Genomic DNA, 11878 nt, shown 5'->3' on the forward strand with positions numbered 1-11878 from the left:
AGACCTATAGTGGCCACAGAAGGGGCACAGTCATTTAACCTCACATGGATCAAACAGACTTGTTCACATCACAACCTTCTCTTAACTTCAGACCTATAGTGGCCACAGGGGCACACAGTCATTCAAAGAGTTAGTAACCTTCTCTTAACTTCAGACCTATAGTGGCCACAGAAGGGCACACAGTCAATACATTCAAAGAGGTAACCTTCTCTTAACTTCAGACCTATAGTGGCCACAGAAGTACACACAGTTACATTTAGTAACCTTCTCTTAACTTCAGGGGAGATGGCACACAGTCAATACATTCAAAGAGTTAGTAACCTTCTCTTAACTTCAGACCTATAGTGGCCACAGAAGGGCACACAGTCAATACATTCAAAGAGTTAAAATAATCAGACCTATAGTGGCCACAGAAGGGCACACAGTCAATACATCAAAGAGTTAGATGGCACACAGTCAATACATTCAAAGAGGCACACAAGGGCACACAGTCAATACATTCAAAGAGTTAGTAACCTTCTCTTAACTTCAGACCTATAGTGGCCACAGAAGGGCACACAGTCAATACATTCAAAGAGTTAGTAACCTTCTCTTAACTTCAGACCTATAGTGGCCACAGAAGGGCACACAGTCAATACATTCAAAGAGTTAGTAACCTTCTCTTAACTTCAGACCTATAGTGGCCACAGAAGGGCACACAGTCAATACATTCAAAGAGTTAGTAACCTTCTCTTAACTTCAGACCTATAGTGGCCACAGAAGGGCACACAGTCAATACATTCAAAGAGTTAGTAACCTTCTCTTAACTTCAGTCATTTACTTGCCTCTGTAGGGCTCTCAGTCAATACATTCAAAGAGTTAGTAACCTTCTCTTAACTTCAAACCTATAGTGGCCACAGAAGGGCACACAGTCAATACATTCAAAGAGTTAGTAACCTTCTCTTAACTTCAAACCTATAGTGGCCACAGAAGGGCACACAGTCAATACATTCAAAGAGTTAGTAACCTTCTCTTAACTTCAGACCTATAGTGGCCACAGAAGGGCACACAGTCAATACATTCAAAGAGTTAGTAACCTTCTCTTAACTTCAGACCTATAGTGGCCACAGAAGGGCACACAGTCAATACATTCAGTAACCTATAGTGGCCACAGAAGGGCACACAGTCAATACATTCAAAGAGTTAGTAACCTTCTCTTAACTTCAGACCTATAGTGGCCACAGAAGGGCACACAGTCAATACATTCAAAGAGTTAGTAACCTTCTCTTAACTTCAGACCTATAGTGGCCACAGAAGTACACACAGTCAATACATTCAAAGAGTTAGTAACCTTCTCTTAACTTCAGACCTATAGTGGCCACAGAAGGGCACACAGTCAATACATTCAAAGAGTTAGTAACCTTCTCTTAACTTCAGACCTATAGTGGCCACAGAAGGGCACACAGTCAATACATTCAAAGAGTTAGTAACCTTCTCTTAACTTCAGACCTATAGTGGCCACAGAAGGGCACACAGTCAATACATTCAAAGAGTTAGTAACCTTCTCTTAACTTCAGACCTATAGTGGCCACAGAAGTACACACAGTCAATACATTCAAAGAGGTAGTAACCTTCTCTTAACTTCAGACCTATAGTGGCCACAGAAGGGCACACAGTCAATACATTCAAAGAGTTAGTAACCTTCTCTTAACTTCAGACCTATAGTGGCCACAGAAGGGCACACAGTCAATACATTCAAAGAGTTAGTAACCTTCTCTTAACTTCAGACCTATAGTGGCCACAGAAGGGCACACAGTCAATACATTCAAAGAGTTAGTAACCTTCTCTTAACTTCAGACCTATAGTGGCCACAGAAGGGCACACAGTCAATACATTCAAAGAGTTAGTTCCCTTCTTTCAAGCTTTTAATTTACACTGTAAGGAATATAATTTACTGTCAAAGAGTGGGCCAGAAGGTTATTTGTCTTGAAATGAGGAAAATTGTTTGAAGACTGGAATTCCACACTATTCTCTTTTCAGTCTTTATTTTTGTGTGTTCATGAATTAACAAAATGTAGAACATTTTGGTGAAGAAAATCTGTGATTTTTATGAGCAATTTGAATTGGGCTATGCTTATTCTGTGTTAAACCAGAGAATATTTATGTAGCAATGAATATATCTATGGTGTAGACTGTACTGTTTAACTTATGCCTCTCTACTTCAGACTGTGTCCAGAGAAGTATCAAGATTCCTCCAAAGTTCCCCCTGTAATTACAACAGTGAACAGCATCAACACCTCCTTTGTATGTATTTAATATTTCTAATGTAATATTATAATCGTGGAAAAATTTATGATATTTGTTGTTTTCGCAGTCAAGTTCTTCATATAAATACTGTATGTAGTGTTTATAATATCATTTACTGCTTAGATTCTCCTTTCAGAGAAAAAGTCTATAACCTTGATTTAATGTTTATTTAATTTCCATTCTTGATATCACTATAAGGAATTTAAATCTGGACAGATATAGTTTACATGCAAAATTTCTTCAATAGTTTAGAACTCATAAACTCAAATTAGTTTTTTAAACACCCCACATACATTTTCAGACAACAATTACAGTACCTGCAGTCATTAGACCAGAACTACTTGTGATCTACAACGCCTCACAGATTTCACGTTCAGAAGCCGATGCTCTGGTCCTAGACACAGTTAGAACCTGTTTTGTGGAGATCCATGACTGTCAATATTGTTCTAGTCAATTCTCCAAGGATTCCTGCTCCTTTCAACCAATCACCACTGAGAGTCCTATCTCATCTACCAATCAGGTAAAACATACTGAACCAATCACCACTGAGAGTCTTATCTCAACTACCAATCAGGTAAAAGTACTGAACCAATCACCACTGAGAGTCCTATCTCATCTACCAATCAGGTAAAATATACTGAACCAATCACCACTGAGAGTCCTATCTCATCATCCAATCAGGTAAAACATACTGAACCAATCACCACTGAGAGTCCTATCTCATCATCCAATCAGGTGAAACATACTGAACCAATCACCACTGAGAGTCCTATCTCATCTTCCAATCAGGTAAAACATACTGAACCAATCACCACTGAGAGTCCTATCTCATCTTCCAATCAGGTAAAACATACTGAACCAATCACCACAGAGAGTCCTATCTCATCTTCCAATCAGGTAAAACATACTGAACCAATCACCACTGAGAGTCCTATCTCATCTTCCAATCAGGTGAAACATACTGAACCAATCACCACTGAAAGTCCTATCTCATCTACCAATCAGGTAAAACATACTGAACCAATCACCACAGAGAGTCCTATCTCATCATCCAATCAGGTGAAACATACTGAACCAATCACCACTGAGAGTCCTATCTCATCTTCCAATCAGGTAAAACATACTGAACCAATCACCACAGAGAGTCCTATCTCATCATCCAATCAGGTGAAACATACTGAACCAATCACCACTGAGAGTCCTATCTCATCTTCCAATCAGGTAAAACATACTGAACCAATCACCACTGAGAGTCCTATCTCATCTTCCAATCAGGTAAAACATACTGAACCAATCACCACTGAGAGTCCTATCTCATCTTCCAATCAGGTAAAACATACTGAACCAATCACCACAGAGAGTCCTATCTCATCTTCCAATCAGGTAAAACATACTGAACCAATCACCACTGAGAGTCCTATCTCATCTTCCAATCAGGTAAAACATACTGAACCAATCACCACAGAGAGTCCTATCTCATCATCCAATCAGGTGAAACATACTGAACCAATCACCACTGAGAGTCCTATCTCATCATCCAATCAGGTAAAACATACTGAACCAATCACCACTGAGAGTCCTATCTCATCTTCCAATCAGGTAAAACATACTGAACCAATCACCACTGAGAGTCCTATCTCATCTTCCAATCAGGTAAAACATACTGAACCAATCACCACAGAGAGTCCTATCTCATCTTCCAATCAGGTAAAACATACTGAACCAATCACCACAGAGAGTCCTATCTCATCTACCAATCAGGTGAAAAGTACATATAGTTTCTGAATACATAAGTACACGTATACAGCCCAATGCACCCTTACCATCAGTTTACAGTGAAATTTTTCAGATCCAGATGTTGACAAAAATTAGACCCCAATGAAAATTTGTGATTTCACAGTACTACATAATAATTAAACATGAAGTCTAAGAAAGACTTGATTCTTACTTTGACAGGCTGAAGTAACAACACCAGTGGTCAGTCCAGATGACCGGGTGTACTTTGGAGCGGTCACTATCACCATAATGGCTACCTCGGGATGTTTTCTGCTGGCATTAACTCTCTGGGCAGCTGACTATGGTAAGATAGGATAGGTCAAGATTTATCAGACAGCTTTCCTTGAAAGCATAGCATAAATTAATAGATTTGTATGTCATATTAATTTTTAAGGGAAATGAAGATTAATTTATTTTAAAAAATCTGTCTGAATCTTTATATTTTGTTAACTTACCATTGAGATGATCTGTTTATTTTTAGGTTTAATTTGTTTTATAAGCTAAGTGTTTACAGTTCTGTAAAACTTGTTCATAATTATTTCTTTTATAGTGAGGAAGGCAACCACAAAGAAATCAAAATTCAAACGAAAAGCCAGAAAATCTGAGATAGAGGAAACGCAGCATTGACTGTCCTTAAAAGTGTACAACAAAGCATGATGTACTGACAATAAAACAGATATGGTCATCAGAGTATTATTTATCTCCACATTTGTAAGCTTGACAAACTTTATCTCAAACTTTCCAACACTGAGAAAAAGTTTTCAAATCTTAATGGATTTGATACTAAGAGAGGAAGTGGTTAAGACTTCATACCCAACATAAAAGTATTCATTGTATTTTTGATTCATTGATGTTCAATAAACAAATTTTATAAAGAGATTTGATTTGTGGTGTTATGTAATGGTTGGAGTTCTTTTGATAATCTTTATCTCTTGAAGGACTACGTATAGCACAGGGGAGATAATTCAGAATTAATCAGGATATCCATTGTGAGCATTTATTACTATCAGGAAATTTAGAAATGACACAAGGGTATAAAGCCTGCAATTTTGGCAGTATACAGTAATTACTTCCAACTGTTAACTCTTACTAAGGAATATATGAAATAAAAAGATAAAAAATATTAATCATAAGAAAAGCAAGTTCATGATAAGTTGAATGCAAACATCCCAAGAGAGTTCTGATTGAATTTTGTACAAATCTTGTTCTGGGGGTTGGTATGGTATTAAGGTCTGTGTGGGTCCCCTCTGGTTATCAGATTTTTACATAATTACATGAAAATATTGGTAAGAAATTGAATACTTACTTCAAGTAAATGTGTTTGAATGCACATTGGAATAAAATGGGATTTATAAGTAGCAGGGACTATATGACAGTGAATTATACCGATTTTACATTGCATCTGTATAAGCATTTATAGAGATGATTCAAGTTCTTTTGGGTCAAGGTTGGTTAACTATTACGTACCAGTAAAACGTGTATAGGAGAAAACTTGAAAATAAAATTTCCAGTTCAGCAAAGTAATGTCAGTAACATTTATTTAGAATATCCAAGTTATTTCCCAGAAAATACCCCTGAGTAATTCCTGGGAAATACCACTATTTCCACTGCACATGTCCAGGGAATTAAGGAGGCTAGGGGGTCAACAAATTATTTTTTATTAACCACCGGATATAACTTAAATTTTGCGATATGATATCTTAAGCTGTCAACTATCATTTGCAAAAGAAAAATTTCATAAATTTTATTTTTAAATTTTGATCATTTTATTATATCTTTATATGGAGCTCTTCTAAAGGAGATCAAAATAGTCTAAAAATGGCCACGACCACCCAGCCTCTTTAAGTATTTTTTGCCAACCCTCTTGGGACCTCAAGATAAGTTGCTCCAGTGATAAGTCATATTGACCTATATGTACATTATGGATTTTCTAATTTTTATCAAATTAATATCCAGGCCACTGTTGATTTAAGCTGAAGATCATCAAACCTTGTCAGGTTAATTCAGAAAACTATTTGAGTTGGAGTGCACCAAGCAAAAAGGTTCAAGTGACCATGCATTTTGTGGCTTCTCATTTCCAAAACGGCTAAATTATATTTTGAATTATAGGAGGCTAATGGGGATACCTACCATAAAAACAGTGACGTTGACTCGTGCACATATTTAATATTAGTTTATTTATTTTTTCTTTGTCTTTTAACCTTCTTAAATATTTGTACATTACTGTAAACTAACTTTTATTCGCCACGACTTTATTTCGCGATTTATCAGGGATAAACTAGTTTGCGACGATTAATTTTCGCGATCAAACCTTTTTGGATCTGTGGTTAATAGACACATACACTTCAAGGTCCGGTTCGCGGCAAGAAATATTCGCGATGAAGAGGTTCTCGCGAACTTTGCGAAAATTTCTCACACGCGAATAAAAGTTGGTTTACAGTACCATTTGAGAGTTGATTCGTCACGCGGCACTCTAATGTTTAAATTCAAAACTAGGTCACAATGACCTACTCTTTTGACCTTTCTATTCGCGGCCTAGGACCATCAAACATGAATTTTTAGGCTATTCATTTTTAAAAAAGTTCAGCTATATATAAAAAAAAACTGATGCAATTTTTAATTATATTTTTCACTGAACGGCTAAGAATTCTCAAAGCAACAAATAGTGCATCTTAATGATTGTGTGTGTTAAGTAAGTATATCTATAAATGCTTTGATTTTCATGACACGGAGGAGTTATTTGGTGCAGTTTTAGGCTTTGGGAATTTTATCAATATCAAAAGGGGGAGATAAAAATCGAATTCAGGATAAATATTGTTTAAATGACTGTTCAGAAATCGCTTTTAAATGTTCTGCACAATTTTTGGTATGAGTCATATTGGTAAAAGTTAATATTTGTCTGCTGAGAGGATTTAATTAAATGTAGACTATTCTTCAAAACAACTAATGTAGGCTATCCCAAAACTTAATCCCTGCAAGTATAGGTGATTTAAAAATACTAATAAAGGCCAAAGGTACTAGACACGTGAATATCTTTTCACGGTCAAATCATAATACCATAAACAAATGCCAAACCAGTGGAAGAGAAGTGATTGTACGAGCAGAGCTGTCTTCATGTGATTCGGAATATTTTTACACGATTTGATTAGGTATGATCGAAAGTCAGTATTTATTATATCTTATTTAGAACGATTTATCTAATTTTTTTAAAAAATATATATATACTTTCAATATTAAATTCGCTAAATATATCGCAGTAGTTACTGCATGAATGAATATAGTATTTAAACTTTAAACATTTTTTTAATCCAAACGGATAAATAGATCGTCAAGAACGAGGTACATTTAGGCTCATCTGTGTATATGCAAATACTAAATAATTGGTTTAAAAAAGTACTACGTGCATGATTTTCACCTGTACGTGATCCTCTAGTTTAATTTCTATTTTGGACTTGAACCATCTATTTAGAACTTCCAAATTCATAAATTTAGTTCTGAAAAGTTATTTAACTTGCAACCGACTTCTTATAGGCTAGCATAATTTTCAGGAATATAGTTTTATAGATACATTATGTACACAATTCTTTTTACCATTTTTTAATTTTGATGAACGATGCTGCCATATACATTCTAAAAAATTGAAATTTCTTTGAAATTCTTTCAAAAGGCTACTCTACCAACAGTTTTAGTTCGATTGCAATAAATCTTGCCACAAACAGACCATTATTCTGGTTTTAGCCTCTGCCTTATAGTTCAAGTCCAATACAAACCAGTAGAGCTACAGTCTCGTGAGAGATTTCTGATTCAGTCGATAATTTAGCTACCCTTGAAGTACAATAGTCACTTCGTCCTTCGAACTCGGTGAATATTGTACTTTGAAGTGGCTAAGTCACTGCATTGACCTCAAAACAGTAATGATTGTTAGAGTCTCACAAGATAAAATTAACAAACAACAATTTTAAAGGTTGGCTTTAACAAATGATCTTGACTTTTTCTTTCAGATTCCTTCCAAGTGAAATACTAGTATTCGCAATGAAAACTCTTCTCTTTACACTGCAGTTTTGTGTTACTATACGTATATCGCATCTTGCCTACATTAATAATAGAAAAACATCCATAGAAGAGACAAAACAGTCTCTCCACGAGTGTCCAAATTACTGCATCTGTGATAAAATCCGTAAAGAGGCAGTCTGTACTGCGTATTACAAGGGATTTTTGTTAAAGGATATTCCTAGAGATTACACAATTATATCATTAACTTTGTTTGGAGAAATGGATGCCATTCCAAATGAAATATTAGCATCTCTTGGAGGACTTAAAAATCTAGACCTCAGTCGAAACTCTATACAAGGAATGATAATTTTTAATTTAAAAAATCCTAAATTATTGAATTTATTAGACTTAAGTTCCAATGATATAACATTCATATCCTCAACTGCATTTGATGAACTTCAAAGTCTTCAAGACCTTTCTCTCAGCGAAAACAAGATAGAAGAACTTTCCGCCACATTATTTCAAAATCTGACAAAATTAAAACGCCTTAATCTTAGTTTTAACAGGATTTCAGGACTTTCAGATGGTATATTTGATCAACTGAAAATGTTGGAAGAGTTGAATTTGAGAAATAATCAATTGCACTGGATTGCTGGAGATATTTTTCAAAACTTGATTCGTCTGAAATCCATTAACTTGAGCGACAACAAATTATGGACGATACCAAAGCAATGGCTGCCTCTCTTTGGAAAACTGGAACATGTATCACTTTTCGGAAATCGCTTGGACTGTTCTTGTGAAATTACTGGCTTTCTAGAATATTTAAAAACAAACAGAAACACGACAGCTAATAAAGAATTGTTGACGTGTTCTCATCCAAAAAGCCTTAAAGACACAAGAATTTTAAATCTCAGCAACAAGGACTTAAAATGTGACGAACCTTTGATTGGAGACATTTCTGCTTCTCGCGTGGCTATCATTGGATCCGAGATATCTCTATATTGCCATACAGAAACCCACGGGGCAGGGTACTGGGTGACATCCAAAGGCGCCAAAGTAGCATCCAAGTACCACATACAATACCTTCTGAAACTTAACATTACAGCCATTCCAGAAATAGACTACAAGTCCTCAAGATCCAGTGAATTATCTTACATCACAGTTTCTGAAAATAATACCTTGACAATTAAGAATTTTGTTAATGGTCTCCAGGGGAAGTATTTTTGTAATTTTATCAGTGAAAACGGAAATGTCACGTCCAGTGTCGTTTTGGAATCCATGACAAAATTATTCGAGATACAGTGGATGTGCGTGTTCTTTGGGGTAGTTTGCGCTGGTAGTGTGCTTCTGTTGAGTATATTTATTGGAACTATAAAGATGTGCGCGGTGCACATATGCAAATGTGATTGTGCACAACCACAGCTCAAAAAGACACATCCTAAGAGTCAATGTGACGAGGCTACCAAGCCCAATTCTCTGATTGTTTCCACAGAAAACAGCGATGACGAATATTCAGACGCGGATCCTCTTCTGAGGGATGCAAATGTAGCAGACGACAGAAACTCCTCACATGACGGTGAGACCGCCACAGCAACGTCAGGCGTCAAAACAAAGCTGGGGAAGAAAATAAAGAAAGTCCGTAGTCAAGTGATTCTCTTTCGAGAGACGGTCAAAGACACCAGTAGCCAGGCTGCCAGTAAGGTCAAGGCGGGGGTGGTGATGGGGGTGGAGCAGGTCAAGTTTGGAGTCATGTCCATGAAAGAGTTTTGTGGAGCCGGTGAGATTGCTCAGACTGTTTCCATCATGTCTGTCAACACAGATGTCGATAGTGAAAAAACGTCTACACACATCTCCAAAGTCACAACATTTTGAAAAACTATAAAATGCAGTGTTAGAGTGTGTGAGTGTTGGACAAAATTTGACATCGAACAACCCTCTCCATATATATCCTAATATAAATCTTGATATTCTTTCAAAACGTTCGAATACGAAAGAAAACGTGTTCTGTCATTTACCTGTGTTCATTTTTAGTCCATATTCTGCATGTTTTGTTTAACGTTTGGGAATACTAGTAAACTCGTATTTTTTATGAATTACTTTACTCATTTTGAATGCATCAATACGCAGGTCATATTAAGCAACATTGAAAGTATGGAAAGGAGGCACAAACCAGAGGAAAAGAAAAGTAAACAAGAGGCTAACGGGCTTAAAATTGCTCTTCTGATAAGTTATACAATCAGTATCACTTCTATTCTAAGCCTCTTCGTATCCCACATGTATGTAGATAATACCTTGAAATTTCAAAAGTAGGTTATGACCTTTTTAATTCAGGTGATCTATTACCATCTTTTTCGTTTATCGACATGCATCGTGCGTTGACAATTGAACATTTTTAGCTTCTCTGAAACCACACAACACATATTTTTAACCAATTTTGGTATATTTAATACTCTATGGGTGCAGGGAAACAAAAAAATTGTGAATTTCTTGCCCCCCCCCTCCAGTGACCTGGGGGATGTAATACAGCTTGTATGTACAAAGTTATGATGAAGAAGGGTACCTCTTCCTAACGTGAATTTCAAGGCCTAAGGACGAGGGGTTCTGCTCTTAAGGCGGGATTCTAATGATTTGATAGTGAAAATGTATTAATACTTTGAAAATCTTCTCTTCTGCTCCTGGGTATTAAATAAACAAAGTTTATAGTTTTGATGAACAAGAATGCCTCTTCCAAAATTGTGAAGTCCATGGCCCTACTGGTCAGGGTGAGGGTTGTTAGGGCATGGTGCTATTAAATATACCAGTAGTGAAAGTGGAATCAATACCAAGAGGCAGAGGAGATTTTCAAACATTAAAGCCCTACCCTAATACCAAAACCCCTGACCCTAGTGCCATGAATTAATATCATTTGGAAGAGGTAATCGTAATTATGTTAGTTTGTTTAATACTCAGGAGCAGAAAAAAAATTTTTCAAAGAATTAAAGTATTTTCACTGACATTTATTAAATAAATAGAATAAGGCTCCTTTAACTCTTATTTTATTCCCTTTTTTTCCATGGCCTGTATGATCTGCTTGATGCATATTACTGTACATGTATAAGAATAATTACAGTACTAAACATTCAATGAAAATAACTTGATGATAAACAGAGACAACATCTTGATGGATTCCGACTACATGTATAATGCCAAACAGGAATAAATTAAAGTATAATGGCACAATAATATTGAAATTTATCACAGAAAATAACTTCACAAATGGTAATTTCTCTAATTTCAAAAATATACCTGTATGAACAGAAAGTTAAAGAATTAAAGTGCATGCTTTTTAACAACAAATGTAAAAAGAATATATTTCTTAATCATAATTAAAAATATAATTGAAAATCTTTGTATTCATCCTGCAGATTCATGGATTAAAAATACACTAGTATAAACATTTTATTATATACATAAAATGGATATAATGCACATACGTGTGCATGTAACAATTACCATCAAAACGTTATTCATAATTTATCAATAAAAATTAAATTTAAACCCTTTTAAGAAAGTATGTACCAATTTTATGTGAAAAATTAAAAAAAATAAATCAATCCACTGTTTTATTTCTCAAACATTACATGGAATTTGTATACTAATATAACTCAGTTATACTCAGTTGATGTTGCAATTAGAAAAGGGATATATACATGTATCTCTCAATCCTACCATCTCCCAAAAGAAAGAAAAACATTATTTTACACATCAATTAAAAAATATACATTCTTTGCTTAAAACAAACTCATCTCAAGAAATAAAAGATATACATATATGTAATAAAATA

The 11878-nt window shown here is 35.4% G+C and overlaps 2 protein-coding genes across 2 annotated transcripts; both read left to right on the plus strand.

Moving 5' to 3' along the window:
• Positions 1-1825: 1825 nt before the first annotated feature.
• Positions 1826-4939, plus strand: LOC134275180 (uncharacterized; the record flags this gene model as incomplete). Its single annotated transcript, XM_062757432.1, has 5 exons — positions 1826-1881; positions 2205-2283; positions 2588-2806; positions 4243-4366; positions 4613-4939. Coding segments are annotated over 5 exons (555 nt in total), but the record flags the coding sequence as incomplete, so codon positions are not given.
• A 3153-nt stretch (positions 4940-8092) lies between these two features.
• LOC134275181 (trophoblast glycoprotein-like) lies at positions 8093-9927 on the plus strand. The gene has a single exon (XM_062757433.1). The coding sequence runs from the start codon at positions 8095-8097 to the stop codon at positions 9925-9927; it is 1833 nt and encodes a 610-aa protein (XP_062613417.1). The 5' UTR covers positions 8093-8094.
• The last annotated feature ends 1951 nt before the right edge of the window (positions 9928-11878 follow it).

This window comes from Saccostrea cucullata, unplaced genomic scaffold (genome assembly GCF_032062105.1).
Source record: "Saccostrea cucullata isolate Sc308-1 unplaced genomic scaffold, CSIRO_AGI_Scuc_v1 ctg189, whole genome shotgun sequence".
Classification (NCBI taxonomy): Eukaryota; Metazoa; Mollusca; class Bivalvia; order Ostreida; family Ostreidae; genus Saccostrea; species Saccostrea cuccullata.